The following is a 17,681-nucleotide window of genomic DNA, read 5'->3' as shown; positions in this document are numbered from 1 at the left end:
CACTGTAAAGTTTGGTGGAGGAGGGAAAATGCTGTGGAGGTGTTTTTCAGGGATTGGCCTACTAGACCCCTTAGTTCCAGTGAAGGAAAATCATAATGTTTCAGCATAGCAACACATTTTGGACAATTGTATGCTTAACCTTGTGGGAACAATTTGGAGAAAGCACTTTTCTGTACATGACTGTGCCCCAGTGTACAAACAAAGATCCATATGGTTGGGTGTGTTTAGTGTGGAAGAACATAACTGGCCCATGCAGATCCCTGACCTCAACCTCAAAAAAAATATATGAAACTTGTAGAACAGAAATGGTCAAACTCGCTTGGTTAAAATATACCATTTAGTGTATACAGCTCCTATAAAGACCAATGTCTACCAAGTTGATGCAGCTGCTGCCACAAGGTCTCAGTCCAAAACAAACCCGTGTGTTGTCTGTTCCTCCGGCCAGGATATACCGCCATGCGCTTTGACAGCATACGTTAGAATTATTCACATTCAAATGCAGAGGAATGTGACACAGGCATCCTCTCTTAGGCGATCTTTTACATGCTGCAGCAAAAGTGGAAACAAAAGGGCGTAGCATGACAAACCGCACAAAAGAAAGAAATTCCAGTGTCATGCGCTGCCCTCCTGTTCACACAATGCGGCATTTCTCCCCGAAGTGTTTTTATGGCGTTAAGCAAACAGTAAAAAAAAATCAAAATTCCACAAGAAAAGTAACATTTATTCCAGTCACAAATACCTATGTTAATGCAGAGCTCAGATATCATATGCAGTGCCCTGAAGGCATCCTGGCAAGAAACATTAGGAATACATGGTCTATGAAATACTAGGGAAGAGACAATTCCTTGTGCTTGATCTTTATAGGCAGCTGGAAACCTCAGTGATGGGTCCAAAGACAGCGACAGCTTCAATCTCTACTCTTCCTCCCTTAAAGAAAGAACACACTAAAGAAGTTATAGTGGAACAATCCTATATGCAAGGATACAGTCAAATTCTGATGTATAAGGGTACGGCTGCACGTCGTCATGTATCGCGCCAGAAGCAATTTGCAGAAAAGTCGCACTTCACAAAAGGGTATGGCTACATGGCGACATTTCGTACAGTATATTTCAATGGTGTCACAATGCAGCATGCTGCGACGTAATAATTACAAAAAAGCCAACTTGGATGGATCTTTTGCGATTGTCGTGTTGCAGTCGCAGCATGTCGCTCCGCAACACCATTGAAACCGTGTAGCCGTACCCCAGCCTGGCCCCCAGTGACTATAATTGGATGCTGCCTTTATCTGGCCACTCTCGGGCATGCAACAGGCGAATCCCAGCAACTGGTGAGATCCCCCGCGGCATCCCATTATGGTCAGTGGGGTCTGGCAGGCACTATCTGGCTATGACAGAACTGGAGAATTCCGGCAAGTTGTTCTCTACTGGAACAGCCGGCTGCATTTCTTTGATGAATGTGTGAAAGTAGTCCTCTTCTAACAGCAAGACTGCCATGTTGCGTCTAAAAGGGGTCATCTCTAGACAGCAGTCCTGGTGATCAGCCTACTGTAGAATTCATAATCTTCAAATGAAGGTCCGACCATATACAGTATGGGTAGCCCAGGTCCATCAGAGCCCCTCGTCACTAACAAGTTTTACATCTTTTCCTATGATCGCCCAATAATCCAGAAGGTCACATTATCCATCATCTATTGGGTCCTATTAATGCCAGCCTGAAGTAATTTTACATTATAATCAAATAAGCTTTATTGGCAGGTCTAAATTATACATTAGTATTGCCAAAGCATTTGGGAAATAGGGGGTTGAGATATGGGGACACACCCGGGGTTAGTGTATTAGAGTCCGTGGCGTATCATGACGGGGATGAGGGGGCTGCGGAGGCACTCCGGGTCAGAGTATAGGAGCCAATGGTATATCACGCTCCTCTCAGTCTGTGGCAGGCACTAATATATTGTGCTGCTATGTCCACAGTGTTCTCTTCCTCTCCCAGCAGGAGGGCCAGTTTCTCTTCCTCCTCCAAGGAGCTGAAGTCTGGGCAGAGATCAGACAGTCTCCTAAAGTGGATGTCCCTCACTGCTAAGTATTTGGGACAGTATATACACACACACACACACACACACACACACACACAAACAGGTAACAAAACAGTCCTATGCGACTGGAACCGGTCTTTAGATTTCATATCCAGTTGCAGCTTATAAACTAGTATAGATTAAAAGGGGTTATATCAACCCCTATAATGCCCCTCAAAATGCCCAGGCCCCTCACACAGGTTATACTTATCTTGCTCCCCGGCACCCGCGTTGCGATGGGGGTGGGTGGTGTGCAGCCAATAGCAGGATGCGACAGGAACAAACCTCCCTAGCGTCACCCACGGGTGCCAGAGAGCGAGGCAAGTATAACCTGTGAGGAGCCCGGGCATTTTGGGAGGCATTATAGGGGGCTGAATAACCCCTTTAATGTTAAAGATATATATATAATACTTACCCTTGGCAAAGCAGCAACCTGATAAGCAGCTCTTGCTGGGAAATTATTCTGAAAAACTGAAATAAAACATGTAATTACCACAGCAGAAAATGCAACCATTAAAACCATCTCTGTTGTAAATATCAGGAGTGTTTAAACCACTGTAGAAATTGTGTTTATATCAAATACTAAGGAAGAGACAACTCCATGTGATTGGTATGTAATAGGAAACTAGAATTCACATTAATGGGTCCAAGGACAGCGACAGCTGGAAAATACCGATCAGGAAGTGGCAATGCTGCTTCCTGCTCCGATCATAGCGATCGTGTGATCACTGGGCGGCAGGTACCTGGGTCTAGGCAGCCCTAGAACAGCTCCGCACTGAGGCTCAACAGCCTGGGGGCTGTATTCTGCTTGTCACTGGGGTCAGCCCACGTTACAGGAGAAAGCAACAATAAACTAAACATGTAATGTTATTCTGACAAACAGCCAATTCTGCAAAACTGGATTAAGGGCGACTATTTTAGCAAAAAGGTATAAAGAAGAGAGATCGCTAAAGATATGGCAGCAAAGAATGGGGCCATTATTTGGAATGAGATATTGATGAAAGGTCTACAGAGATGATATTGAGGCGCCCACGTGATTGACTATGCACTGACCTCCTGCAGCACTGCATTTAACCAGGGGTAGGCTCATGGCACATGGAATATTCTGTGACATCCGGGCTTTGGGACTACCTTGGGTACGTGACCGTTCAGCTGCATGTTCAGGTTAGTGATGACCGAGCCTCCGGTTATGTCATACTGGTTACTTTACGGCTTCTGCTTACATAATTGTACCTGTACTTTTTATGTTTTTCTCTGCAGAAAAAGCTGACGGTGCCATGTACATGAATACTTACATTGCTTGTAAATTTCATTAACATCATTAAAATCATTGATATCTGCCAATAACACCGTTGTCTTCACAACTAGAATAAAAATAAAAAAAAAGAAGAAATTCAGCAATGAGTAAGATGATACATGCATGTGAAGTACATCAAGAAAAGCTCAGACTATTAAAGGTTTGCTTGGTTTCTTTCATTCCAGTAAAACAGGGAAAAACGGCGACAGCAATGTCAGCACACATAACAAAGTCAGGTATGTACGGTAATATACAGTCTCCTCTGGCATCACTTATGTAGCAGACATACTATACCTACAGGGGATCCCCCACATTTGCTTTTATCATACAATTTTACTTAAATAATCAAACTAGTTCAAAACGATGTGATTCAGAGTATATTGTTATAGGGTTCAGAGGTCTGTGTTTCAGGGATAAAGCTCAGAAAGTCTGAAAATCCTCCCCTTCATAAAATCATAAAGATAACACTGTAGCTGCCTAAAGCAGACACTAGGGGCGCTCAGTTGATATACTCCCCGAGTCCAACGAGAGCTTTAAAGGGAACCTGTCACCCAAAAAATCGCCTATTAAGCTGTTTACAGTACCTATAGTGCTGTATAGTCGTTTCCTGATGCACTTTTTTTAGATTTTGCAGCATGTATGCTCAGAAAGTCAGAATCAAAAAAAAAGATGTTATATTCAGCTGCTGCCAGCCCCGTGCGTCAAAGTCAGCTTGAAGTCCGGGGCAGCGGCCTCGGCGTCTTACATGGCCCCTCCCCGCCCCCTGCCTCTGTGACTGACAGCCGAAATCCGATTCCGGGACCGCGCTCAACGGCCGCATGCGCAGTAAAGGGCGGCAGGAGCGCGGTCCCGGCTGCCGCGCGTACTACGCGCCGTCTTACTTTCGCCGCACTGCGCATGCGCCCGACATCCTGTATCAAACGCGCCCGCGCCCAGATGCCGGGCGCGGGCGCGTTTGATACAGGATGTCGGGCGCATGCGCAGTGCGGCGAAAGTAAGACGGCGCGTAGTACGCGCGGCAGCCGGGACCGCGCTCCTGCCGCCCTTTACTGCGCATGCGGCCGTTGAGCGCGGTCCCGGAATCGGATTTCGGCTGTCAGTCACAGAGGCAGGGGGCGGGGAGAGGGCCATGTAAGACGCCGAGGCCGCTGCCCCCGTGACTTCAAGCCTGACTTGAAGCACGGGGCAGCAGCTGAATATAACATCGATTTCTGACTGAGCATACATGCTGCAAAACTAACAAAAAGTGCATCAGGAAACGACTATACAGCACATGAATCCTGAACGTGTGCATGTAGCCTAAAGGGACTATATAACTAATGCTAAGATTCTGTTGGCCACTCAAACGTCTTTTTGTGTATTTCCAATTGCAAGAAAATGTAGTATGTACTACAGTATATGCAAATAATGTACAAAGTGCCCAGCCTAGGGGGGGGGATCTGAGGCTGGAAGGCCTATTGGGGGTCTGATTTGAGGCTTGCGGGTCTGATCTGAGGCTGGGGGGCGGATGGCGGCTGATCTGAGGCTAGGGAGGGTCTGATCTAAGGTTATAAGGTCTGATGGGGGTGTGATCTGAGGCGGGGGGTCTTGTCTGAGGCTGATGTAGGCTGGGGGGGGTCTGATAGGAAGCTGAAATTGAGGCTGATGGGGTTCGGGGCAGATCTGAGGCTGAGAAAGGGACAAAGGTAGGGACAGTTGCGAAAAAGAAAGGCAGGGACAGTGGCAGGGAGAGTAAAAGCTGGGTGAACCCCTCTCTGGACCCCACTGTGACGAGCTTGGCTGCCATTAATGCCAAATAAATATATAACATTCTCAACTAAAATATTAGACTGCTATATGTGGTCAAAATGGCGCCTGTACTATTTGTAGTATAGTATATATAGTGCAGGCGTCATTTTGTGCTGGGAAAAATACAGCGCTCTAGATTTTCTTTTACTGAAGCGCAATTTCTGTAACTTACCCCTAAGTCGCTTATATGTTTGACCAAATATAGCCGTCAAATTTTTAAGTTGAGAATTCTGCATGGCCCCCAAACGATGTTACAAATATCCAAATGGCCCTCGTCAGCAAAAAGGTTCCCACCCCTGACAGAGGATAGCATCATTACCATTTATTGGAGAGCAGAGTTTCTGCCCTACAATACACAGTAATGGAGTGCTCATACAGGAGATACGCTGTCAGGCTGAGCAGCCCGACAGCAAATCTCAGCAGTGTGAAGTGAATGTGGCGCCAGAGTGCATTATAACAAGACTCTACCTCTTGGCAAACGTGGAGAATGACTACAAAGAAATGAGGATCCCAAAGAGGGGTCCCTCACTATTAACTCCAAATTACTTAATAGGGTATACGAAAATGGGTTTTCAAAAATAATACAACCACGTAAACAAAAATGTTCCAAGTCTGTATTAGCAGGTTCACTTGTAAATGAAAATTGGAAACAAAAAGGTTCTAATTAGCAGCTTACATAAGGCATCTTTCACACGTCTATGAATCATGGCCATGTGCCGTCCTTGGACTTTGGGTCCGTGGTGATACAACAGACGCACGCCTTATTTTGTCTGAGATTTTGGATCTTTTACACACATTATAGTCTCTGTCCATGAAATCCATGGACAAAAACCATAGATACTATCTGTGTTTGGTCCATGGTTTTCATGGACCATTGGTAGCAGATGCTCTGGAAACTAATTTTCAGCTCAGCAGTTCCCATGGAATAGGGATGACACACGGACCAAACACAAATCGTTCATGGACATCTTCAGGGATGAGCCACTGACCATCCTGTCACGGATACCATCACAGACATGTGAAAGAGGCCTAATTTTGTGATCAGTGTACAGATCACTTGCAAACAAGTCATCTACACCCATGACTAAAGGTCCATTTACACGGACAGATGTTTCAGACAATTATCGCAAACTAACTGAACGATCCAGATAATTGCCCGATAGTCAGAGGAGGTGAAAGCTGCATTAACATGCAGCAATCACCTTCACTGTAGGAGGATAAGGGATCATTGCAGCAATTGTCGGAGCCCATGGAGAATCATTGTTTCTGGGCAGCAGACTGCTCTTTAGACAGCACAAGCTCGTTCATCAGGTGATCGCCAGCATTTTTTACACAGGCCAATTATCAGGAACGAGCATTTCTACAAACGCCCATCCCCGTAAATTAGCCCGATCATCAGTCTGTACAAAAGAAGCTTAAAAAGCGTCTGCCAGAATGATTAACCCTATTAAACCAGACATACTGCCTGGTAGGTTTGATCATTCTGATTAAAACGATACCTTTCTTTGGTCAATATGTTAAACAGCTGCAGAGATTTTTGCATTTGTATTCATATGCAAATGAGTACATTGAAGCACCAGGGAGTGAGGCCGAATCCTGAAGCACTGCTTTTGTAACTCCCCTGTGCTCTGCACACGCCCCCCTCCCCTTGATTGACGAGGCTAGACATCAGCATGTTGAGGGCAGAACAAGAGCTGTGTCATAGCATGTACTGTATCATATACACTACTAATTATACCTTTACCATATTGGGAATAGAGGTTTTCTATGGATATAAAGCTAATACATATTACCGGTTTGTTCACAGGCACAATATACAGTATGATTAAAAAGACACCAGTAATATGTATTAGCTTTCTAAGCCCCGAAAAGCTCTTTTCTCAATATAGTAAGTCTATAGCCATTTATTATGGGTTAAACGAGAGAGAGAGAAAAGAAAAAAAAATCTAGAAGTTTCTCCTGTGATTTGAACCTGGGACATCTATATGCAAGGATGACCACTTACCTCCAGTGATAAGTATTAGCTTTCTAAGCATAGTAAACCTCTATTCTCAACATAGAAACATAGAATGTGTCGGCAGATAAGAACCATTTGGCCCATCTAGTCTGCCCAACATACTGAATACTATGGATAGCCCCTGGCCCTATCTTATATGAAGGATGGCCTTATGCCTATCCCATGCATGCTTAAACTCCTCCACTGTATTTGCAGCTACCACTTCTGCAGGAAGGCTATTCCATGCATCCACTACTCTCTCAGTAAAGTAATACTTCCTGATATTACTTTTAAACTTTTGCCCCTCTAATTTAAAACTATGTCCTCTTGTAGCAGTTTTTCTTCTTTTAAATATTCTCTCCTCTTTTACCTTGTTGATTCCCTTTATGTATTTAAAAGTTTCTATCATATCCCCTCTGTCTCGTCTTTCTTCCAAGCTATACATGTTAAGGTCCTTTAATATTTCATGGTAAGTTTTATCCTGCAATCCATGTACTAGTTTAGTAGCTGTATATGACATGTACATGCTATGACACAGCTCTGCCTTCAGTGTGCTGATGTCTAACCCTGTTAAGATACAGTACATATCTATGACATACATACCATTGTTGTAATCACATCCTGCTGCTTTAAGAATTTCACCCATATTCACCAAGGCCTGGGGACAATGTAAACACGTTAATGCTATTCTGGATATATGGCACTATTTTACATTATAAAGTCATTTCACCAGGCAGTATCTAAGACATTAAAGGGGTTGTCCGGGTTCAGAGCTGAACCCGGACATACCCTTATTTTCACCCATGCCGATGCGCTCCCTTGCCCTGCGATAAATCGCGCAGGGCAAGGTCTCTCTTGTTTTCAATAACACACTGCCGGGTGTGTTCGGTGGCGTCACCAGCTCTGATGGACGGGCTTTAGCGCTGCCTTAGCCGTTTTACTGGCTAGGACAGCGCTAAATCCCGCCCATCAGTGCCGGTGACGTCACCGGGCTTCCTGGCAGCCCCATGGAGAGCCCGGTACGTCACCGGATCTCCAAAAAATGCCTTTGCCCTGCGCGATTTAGCGAAGGGCAAAGGAGAGCATCGGAGCATGAACTGCTCCGATGCTCAAGTCAGGGGGGCTGCCGGGGTGAAAATGGAGGGATGTCCGGGTTCAGCTCTGAACCCGGACAACCCCTTTAAAACACAGGACGCATCTTAGACTGTCCATGCATTACCTTGTCTGAGACTGTGGACATCATTTTGTGATGAAGGCAGGATGGATCATTAGGAGAGCATAGGTATGTTGATTATACATCAGTCTGGAACTGAGGGTACCGTTAAGACTCCCCCGAACAGTTACATGGCAAAGTTTTGATAAGCATGTGAACAAATACAAGAGAAATATTATTTTACCTGCTTCGCCTCATTCTTAACCCCGCCGGGGACAAGCTGTCCACTTGCAGGATCCATGCCGAGCTGGCCAGACACATACATGGTTTTATCCACCAACACTGCTTGGCTGCAACAAAGAACACAAGCCGTCCATTACCTAACATTTATGCCGTACCAAACATGTAGAAAGTCAGGTTTTTATTAAAGTATTGAAAAAGGGTATTTTCTATTTGGCATGGGGTTTATTGCTAATTGCCGGGCCGCACCACCATATCTTTCTTCAAATCTCATGTACAGGTGCGGGATGGCAAGTACAGGTGCTGCCCAGCAACTAGCGGTGATCTGCAAGCAGATCCCCTTGATGGACTGCATTGTGTAGGATACTTTCAGACGAGCGGGTTCATACCGGGAAACACACAGAGTGTGAGCATTACTTTCCAGCCTAAATGCCGCTCTTGCAAATCGATACCGACCCACGGCATTATACTGATTTATAGTGCTGTGGGTTCTTGCCCAACCTCGGATGTAATGAACTCTACGGTCAGGTTTTTGTACAATTCATTACAGAGGAGGTCAGGCAGGAACCCACAGCATTATAGATCAGTATAATGCCACGAGTCCGTATCACAAGAGAAGTGTTCAGGCCAGGAAATAATGCTCACAGACGGAGCTGGACTGAACACACCTGTCTGAAACTAGCCTTGAGGTGCGGACACACTTCACGGCTGTGCATGCGGTTTCTGCGACATCATAACAGCGTTTATTCTGCGTTTTCTTCCAGCAAAGGGAGGGAAAAAGGAAATCACACACAGCAAAACTGAATTACTTTAATCACAAAATTAAGTTATATTATATATTAATATTTAAGTTTGCTGTGCGATTTCCCTTGCTGTAAGGAAATGCAGGATAAACACAGGTTTGTTGTTGCAAAAGCTGCATGCGTTTTATTAACGTGGTTTTTTGCCACATCCTAAATGCAGCACCACTGTGGTGCTGCGTTTTTACAGCCAAATCACAGCCTTGAGATTTGCTGTCTCAAAAAAGTCTAAAGTATATTAGAAAATGGCATAACTTTTCATTAGCCAGGGATTCAGCATTATTCCTTTATATGTTTTTCTTTTCTGTAACATATTTTCGGAGCAGTCACATTGCCTTCATTAATGATGACTCAGCTACGAAGAGTTAATAATTACCCCAATATCCAGACTGCTTACGACGGGTGAATGAATGGTTATTGTATTAACCCTTTCCTTAGTTTCTCTCTACCAGAGAAGTCATGTAGTGTCACACTGAAATGCAGTGTCAGCGCAGCACTAAGGCAGAGAGGACCCTGGGGGAGGAAGGCGGAGGACTCCCATATGACTGGACCGTGCACAGCAACTCCCCATGGATATTGTTTTACTTATTTACAGAAAGTTCAGAGGTCGGCATGTCTCCGACTGGAGGTAAAATTATACAGCCTGTCATGTTCAGCTACTGGTACACAAGTCTGCACTACAGATGTAGCAGACCTGAATATTTCATTTTTCACATTAGATTGATGGCGTAATTTTACTAGTTAAGGGGGGGGGAAACTGACAAGCCTATAATGTCAAGAACAAGAGGAATCTCACCACAGGCGTCGCTCTACCAGGACTGTGAGAGGTGCCACATTTATTCTATTAGGTTCCGTTCACTCCCTAATACAGTATTTGAAGAAAGTTTTGAAAACCAAATGGTCCGCTCAGGGCCCCTTTACATGGGGTAAGGATTGAATCAATTATCGGGAATGAATGCTCCTATGGGCGCTTGTTCCTTGGCCTGGGTGAAAGTGTCGCTGATCGCCAGTGACTCAATCGATAATGTGGCGCATAAAATCATCATTTGTCATCGAGGGAATAAGAGATGTGCTGCCGACAAACAATGAACCTGTATGTGGATGAATGATCACGGTAACGATTGTTCATCCCCATATAGAGGAGAGGATTGCTGCATGTAAATGCAGCTACATGAGCGGGCAATGATCGGGAATGTACAGTTTGTTTCCGATCATAGTCCTGTGTATCAGCCCAAGCAAATGGGCCTTTAAAGGCTATGTACTTCTTTAGAGGCAATTTTTGTTTATAACTGCATTTTACTCATTTCTCTCTAAAAAATATATTTTCAATTGACCTTTATAAAAAATATTGAGCCATTCTATCACAAACTGTTTTTGTAACTGTGTGACTGGCACTTTCACTTTGTGCTGGTCATCTAATAAACCTTATCCCTAAATTACTAAGAGGTCATAAACACTTATTTAAGCCACATTCTTATCGGTAAGATAAGGATTGAGCTATAAGCGTTTATAATGTCAAAGAGCAGAGCTAAGGAGCCCATCAGCTCCCCAAATGACGGAAAAGAGAGAAAATCCATAGGCTGCTACTAGAGCATCTCAGCTATGTACAGAAAAAAGGATTCCCACCAATCTGATACTGAAAATAGGTCATCAATATCTAGGTCCCAGAAAACTCCTGATTTTAAAGCAGTTGTCTCATGAAGACCTCCCCTGTCTAAATATACTCTTATGGCGCTGTAAAACGCTCAACAAGGAGAAACCAATGCTTCCCTATGGGAATGGTTCTCACCTGGGCGTTTTACAGCGCGTACGATCGCGCTGTAAAACGCCCGACGCTCAAACAAGTTCTTGAGCTTTTTTTGGGGCGTTTGTCGCGCGTTCCCGCACATAGATATTCGGGAACGCGCGACAATGTGTGCACGCCTGTCTCTGTATGCGCGATTGTAAACGCCCGTACGATCGCACATACAGAGCGCTCGTTTCAGAGCGCTCAGGTCTGAACCCAGGGTTAGGTAGGGGCAGGGGAGAGCAGCACAAACATACCTTTTGTGTAGCTTTTTTTTTTTTTTAAATCAGGAGTAGTGTGAATAAAAAGTTTTATTCTGCCAGATTCTGCAAATGCTCAGGGGGCAGAGCTTCAGTGTGAAGTGCTTTCTGCACTGAGCTGCTTTACAGACCCTCCCCTCTGCTCTGAGTGACAACTGTAGCATACAACAAGGAGACCACTACAGCTGTTACTTAAAGCCAAGAGGAGGAACTACAAAGCAGCACAATGCAGAAAGCACTTCACAGCGAAGCTCTGCCTCTTGGGCACTTAGAAGAATCTGGCAGAATAAAACTTCATATTCTTAATACTTCGGATGGAGAAAAAAAAAAGCTCCACAAATGGAACATTTGCCCTGCTCTCCCCAGCCCCTACCTAGTGCAGTCAGCAATTTAGCATGGTTAAAACTGCTGACTCCCTTTAAGAGCACCTCCTGTTCTGGCAAACTCAAGCTGTGCTTGTATTACAAAGACTGTCATTCATCTGACCTAGAACCCTCTGTTTTTACTGCACTGAACTTATCCCAGAACCTCACAGTGATCTAGGCTTGGTTCAGTGGAGCAGTGAGCGAGGGTCCAAGTGTTATATCCATAGTTGTATCAGATAACATACCAGCTATTATGACACATATTTCTATATTACACAATATAAAGCTGTAAAACAAGACCAGACACAAAATGCAACTATAAAACAACTTAACAGTAGAACAGGTATACAACAGCTGTATGGTTCACCTCTGACCGGCATGAAGACCTCATACCTGTAGACATCCCTGCGGACAGGGGCAGCTGGTGTATAGATAATGCGCCTCAGCGTACTGGACATGTTCCGCTACTGTGTGTCCGTCCGGACATACTGAGTCTCTGCTCTCAGTGAAAGTTGTAACCTTTGATCTGTATTGACTCCGAGCATCAGGCAGAGATAGGTTCATTGATCCTGCAGCATTACTGCTATACAAGAGAGCACACTGACCCGCAGACCTGGTATCCGACATTAAATCACCGTTACATAGGGGTACACTTTCTTCACACATACCGGTGAGAATATATGCACTGCGTGGAGCCATGTTAAACAACATGGGCACAATTTGCAGAAGAAGTTTAGTATATAATATACACCTTTGCACTGTATAATAGCAATGATGGCCAGTTTTGTTTTATGAAAACTAATGAGCTCAAATCAACCAGTGTTTCTTGCTTGTTCAGTGTCTGCACAGACCTGGGCAGTTATTGGGTGTACAAATTACTAACTTTCTAACCCAGATTACAGAGAAGCAAGTATTATACCAGGGATCAGCAACCTCCGGCACCCCAGCTGTTCTGAAACTACAACTCCCAGAATCCCCCTTTCAATTCTATGGGAGTTACAAGAGCAGCCAAAAAAGTGTGCATGCTGGGAGTTGTAGTTTCACAGCAGCTAGAGAGCCGAAGGTGGTTGATCCCTGTATTAGGCCTCTTTCACACGACCGTTTTTTTTTTCCGTTGTGCGGGCCGTTTTTTTGCGTTCCGTATACGGAACCATTCATTTCAATGGTTCCGCAAAAAAAACGGAATGTACTCCGTATGCATTCCGTTTTCGTATTTCCGTTTTTCCGTTCCGTTAAAAGATAGAACATGTCCTATTATTGCACGCAAATCACCTTCCGTGGCTCCATTCAAGTCAATGGGTCCGCAAAAAAAACTGAACACATACGGAAATGCGTCTGTTTTTTGCAGAGCCATCTATTGAAAATGTTATGCCCAGCCCAGTTTTTTCTATGAAATTACTGTATATTCCATACGGAAAAACGGAACGGAAACACAACGGAAACAAAAAAGGCAACAACGGAACGTTTAAAACGGACTGCAAAACACTGAAAAAGCCATACGGTTGTGTGAAAGAGGCCTTATACAGTAGAGGAGCAGTTAAAGGGGTATTATCACCGGAGACATTTATGGCATAACTGACGGAAAATATACACCCTAGCAGTTGATTCTGGTACATGAAATACGCGCCAAATACGGATTGTGAATGCACTCATGTGAAAGAGGCCCCTCAGTACGTTTTTGGAGTGTAGGAAGAAACCGCAAGGTTCTGCTCATGTCTAGTTCAGCTACACGGTAGGTTGGCATTTCTGGCCTGACATACTGCGCCAGCAATAGTTTTGCAGAAGAAGCATTGCTTTATTAAATCAAAATTCACCAGAATTCTGATTTCATGTGAGTAGTAAATAGGTGTACATGCTTTGCACCCCTTTCATTATGTATATTTAAAAGGAACCTGTCACCGGGATTTTGTGTATAGAGCTGAGGACATGGGTTGCTAGATGGCCGCTAGCACATCCGCAATACCCAGTCCCCATAGCTCTATGTGCCTTTATTGTGTAAAAAAACACACACATTTGATACATATGCAAATTAACCTGAGAGGTGTCCTGTCTCTGACTCATCTCGCGTACAGGACTCCTCTCAGGTTAATTTGCATATGTATCAAATGTGTGTTTTTTTTACACAATAAAAGGACATAGAGCTATGGGGACTGGGTATTGCGGATGCGCTAGCGGCCATCTAGCAACCCATGTCCTCAGCTCTATACACAAAATCCCGGTGACAGGTTTTGCACCTCCCCTAACAAGGGGGTATTTTTTGGCAGGAAAAGGGGGTGGCCTGGCTCCTGAAATCACAAAATCTGGGTCCAAAGCAAGCCAACCAATAAGTGGTGCAAAGTTAGACAAAAGTGCGAATTTACCACCCAGCATGAAACACTATGATATATTTTGTCTAGTCTAAACTTATCTAAATATAAGGCTGGATTATAATCTAAACCACATACCTTTGCCTAGTGAGGTGCAAATAGAGTCAAGCATATAATAAATGTGCTGCGAAGCATGTCCACCAATATGTTTTACACAAATTACGCTAAGTAAGTCTCCTTCAGCGTTTTCAGGGATTGATAGGGCAGCAGACATTGGACTAAGGACCAATAAATAAGTAATCTCTACTTCTAGACTGATGGCCTATAAATGACAGAGCAGCTAAAGGTAACATATAGCGGTCATGCAATACTATATACCAGGGATCAGCAACCTTCGGCACTCCACCTGTTCTGAAACTACAACTCCCAGAATGCTTCATTCAATTCTATAGGAATTGCAAGAGCATCTGAGCCTGTGTGAATGCTGGGAATAGTAGTTTCACAGCAGCTGGAGTGCCGCAGGTTGCTGACCCCGGCTATATACACTGGTGCTATGGAAGATTGGTGGCAATTGCTGTGCTGCCATAATAGCCATACTCCCCCCTCACCGATTCCCCGCTGCTGCCATTCGGACGCTGCCCTCCACTTCCTGAGCAGGAGTGGCCCGTCTAGTCCCGTCATTGGCTGAGCAGTCCTTCCCTGTGCATAGAGCAGACACCAGCAAGTGGCGAGAATGCGGGACTGGTGCAGCATTGGAAAGGCAGCGGTGGAGTATTACTGAGGGCATCTGTCAGCAGCTTTGTCCCTATGACACTGGCTGACCTGTTACATGTGCGCTTGGCAGCTGAAGGCATCTGTGTTGTTCCCATGTTCATATGTGCCGGCATTGCTGAGAAAAAATATGTTTTAATGCATTCAAATGAGCCTCTAGTACAGGCATCTCAAACTGCGGCCCTCCAGCTGTTGTAAAACTACAACTCCCACAATGCCTTGCTGTAGGCTGATACCTGTAGGCTGTTCGGGCATGCTGGGAGTTGTAGTTTTGCAACAGTTGGAGGGCCGCAGTTTGAGGATGCCTGCTCTAGGACCAACGGGGGCGTTGTCGTTACACCCAGAGGCTCTGCTTTCTCTGCTGCCAAGCGCCCATGTAATAGGTCAGCCAGTGTCATAGGTACAAATCTGCTGACAGATGCCCTTTAAACTGTGAGCAATATGTACATATAAGAATTAAAAGGGTTTTCCAGGATTTTAATACGGATATCCTATCCTTATACTGATAACTCTGGGACCCCCGCCAATCAGCTGTTTAAGAGCGCCGGAGCCTTCTCTCTGCTCAGCACAGCAATGTACATTGTATAGCGGATGTGCTCGGTATCACAGCTCAGCCCCATCCAACTGAACGGGGCCGAGTTGCGCGTAGGCTACGTGACCGATGAATGTGACGTCACATGGCCTAGACTAAGCGCTACTGCGAGCGCTGGTACCTTCTCAAACAGCTGACCAGCGGGGATCCCGGGTGTCAGATCCCCACTGATCAGATACTGATAAACCCCTTTAATGCCACTAGACAACCTCTTTAATAATAATTATATCATAACATTTTTATATTATTGAAACCGCTAGATGCATTCACAGTACAAGCTACCGTAAGTGAGAATTATTTTGCATCAGTGCCCCGTATTGTTATCAGAATATTCTTAATTAAAACTAGAATAATTCTCACAACGTTACAGTGGGGACTATGCAATTCCCACACACTAAGGTCTTCTGGAAGACGGAACTTCAATAAAATATTCTTTAAAGACGGACAACTCAGGACATATTGCAATGATGATACCATGGCCAGGTCTATGTGTTACGACTACATTATTAAAGCGCAGGGGGTACATGGGTAGAACGCAGACGATTGGGTACACTGGGAAGAGGCGGACTTCATACCTGAAAATGCCCTTGAAGGCAGGAGCTCTTGGTGTATGAATGATGCGTCTTGGTGTGAATGCCATGGTGTACTCTGGAGCCGCTACACGAGCCGTGACTCCAAGACCTGAGATTCCGGTAGAGATCTAACCTTTGATTCTTATTGACTTAGGGAGTCACCCAAGTTATGATCGGGGATATAACTGGCGGAGCCTGACCAATAAAAATAACATCAAGCACTTGTGGCCTTCCGAAACCGTACAATCAGAGGTAATATGATTAACCATTTACATCCCCCACATCACCAGCAGAAATACATTACATATAAATGGGTGCAGGGTGGGAGAGCGCTGAACAGGGCTCTGGAGATGGTAAGCCAAGCTCCTCTGACTCCAACCACCCAAAAATTACTCAGAATACACAACCTTGCACTGGTCACTGTTTTTTAATAAATAAGGGCCTTAGGGAACTTTCACACTTGCATTAAACTTTTCCGGTATTCAGTTCCGTCCTAGGGACTCAATACCGGAAAAAAACAATGATCAGTTCTATCCTAATGCATTCTGAATGGAGAGCAATCCGTTCAGTATGCATCAGGATGTCTTCAAATCAGTCACTGTACGGTTTTTGGACAGAGAAAATACCGCAGCATGATGTGGTAATTTCTCAGTCCAAAATTCCAGAACACTTACCGGAATGCCGGATCCGGCACTATTTTCCATCGAAATGCATTAATGCTGGATCCGGCCTCAAGTGTTCTGGAAAAACGGATCCGGTTTTGCAGACTGCGCATGCCTTTAAAAATGTGAAAAAGATAAATAGCGGATCCGTTTTTTCCGGCTGACAACTGGAGAGACGGACCCGTTATTGCAATGCATTTGTGAGATGGATCCGCATCCGGATTAGTTTACAAATGGTGTCCGTTTGCATACAGATTGCCGGATCCGGCAGGCAGTTGCGGCGACGGAACTGCTTGCCGGAATCCAGCAACGCAAGTGTGAAAGTAGCCTTAGGCCTCATGCACACAGACTTTTTTTTTTGCGGTCCGCAAAAACGGTTTCCGTTGTTCCGTGATCCGTGTCTGATTTTTCATCCGTGGGTCTTCCTTGATTTTTGGAGGATCCACGGACATGAAAAATGAAAAAAAAAAATCTAAGTCAAGTTTGCCTTTGAAATGATAGGAAAAAACGGACACGGATGCGGATGACAATCTTGTGTGCAGCCGTGATTTTTCACAGACCATTGACTTGAATGGGTCCGTGAACCGTTGTCTGTGAAAAAACTAGGACAGGTCATATTTTTTTTCACGGACTGGAAACATGGATCACGGACGCAGACGCCAAACGGAGCATTTTCCGAATTTTCCATGTACCCATTGAAAGTCAATAGGTCTGCGAAAAAAAAAACGGAAAACAGAACAATGGCCGCGGATGCACACAAAGGTCGTGTGCATGAGGCCTTAGAGAAATGAGTATTACACTCACCGGTAATCCGGTTTCCTGGAAGTCTCCATGACACCACATGCTGAGATTGTGTTTTTCCTGTCCAATCAGGAGGGAGTCAGAGAGGTTAAAACCCCCACCCCCTCCTCACATCACCAGTGTATTTTAACGAAGAACCCCAGGATGAAAGGATAATAGCTAATAGCAGAACAAAGGGTGGGATGTATGTGGTGTCATGGAGACTTCCAGGAAACCGGATT

The 17,681-nt window shown here is 44.7% G+C and overlaps 1 protein-coding gene across 3 annotated transcripts in view; it reads right to left on the bottom strand.

The window, feature by feature from the left end:
* Positions 1 to 700: 700 nt before the first annotated feature.
* RIDA (reactive intermediate imine deaminase A homolog) overlaps positions 701 to 17,681 on the bottom strand; it is a 35,145-nt gene continuing 18,164 nt past the window's right edge. Inside the window, exons 1-6 of one of the 3 annotated variants that reach the window (XM_044293604.1) lie at positions 16,001 to 16,157; positions 8,550 to 8,655; positions 7,756 to 7,810; positions 3,367 to 3,435; positions 2,487 to 2,542; positions 701 to 927 (exon numbers count right to left, since the gene is read on the bottom strand). In XM_044293604.1, the coding sequence (XP_044149539.1) occupies positions 859 to 927; positions 2,487 to 2,542; positions 3,367 to 3,435; positions 7,756 to 7,810; positions 8,550 to 8,655; positions 16,001 to 16,065 (420 nt within the window). In that variant the 5' untranslated portion in view covers positions 16,066 to 16,157 and the 3' untranslated portion in view covers positions 701 to 858. Of the gene's footprint in view, positions 928 to 2,486; positions 2,543 to 3,366; positions 3,436 to 7,755; positions 7,811 to 8,549; positions 8,656 to 12,149; positions 12,275 to 16,000; positions 16,158 to 17,681 lie in introns of those variants that run through there. The other 2 variants (XM_044293605.1, XM_044293603.1) reach the window with 2 other exon arrangements.

The sequence above is a fragment of the Bufo gargarizans genome, chromosome 5 (assembly GCF_014858855.1).
Source record: "Bufo gargarizans isolate SCDJY-AF-19 chromosome 5, ASM1485885v1, whole genome shotgun sequence".
In the NCBI taxonomy this organism is placed as follows: domain Eukaryota; kingdom Metazoa; phylum Chordata; class Amphibia; order Anura; family Bufonidae; genus Bufo; species Bufo gargarizans.
This window is presented reverse-complemented; position numbering and strand designations above follow the sequence as displayed.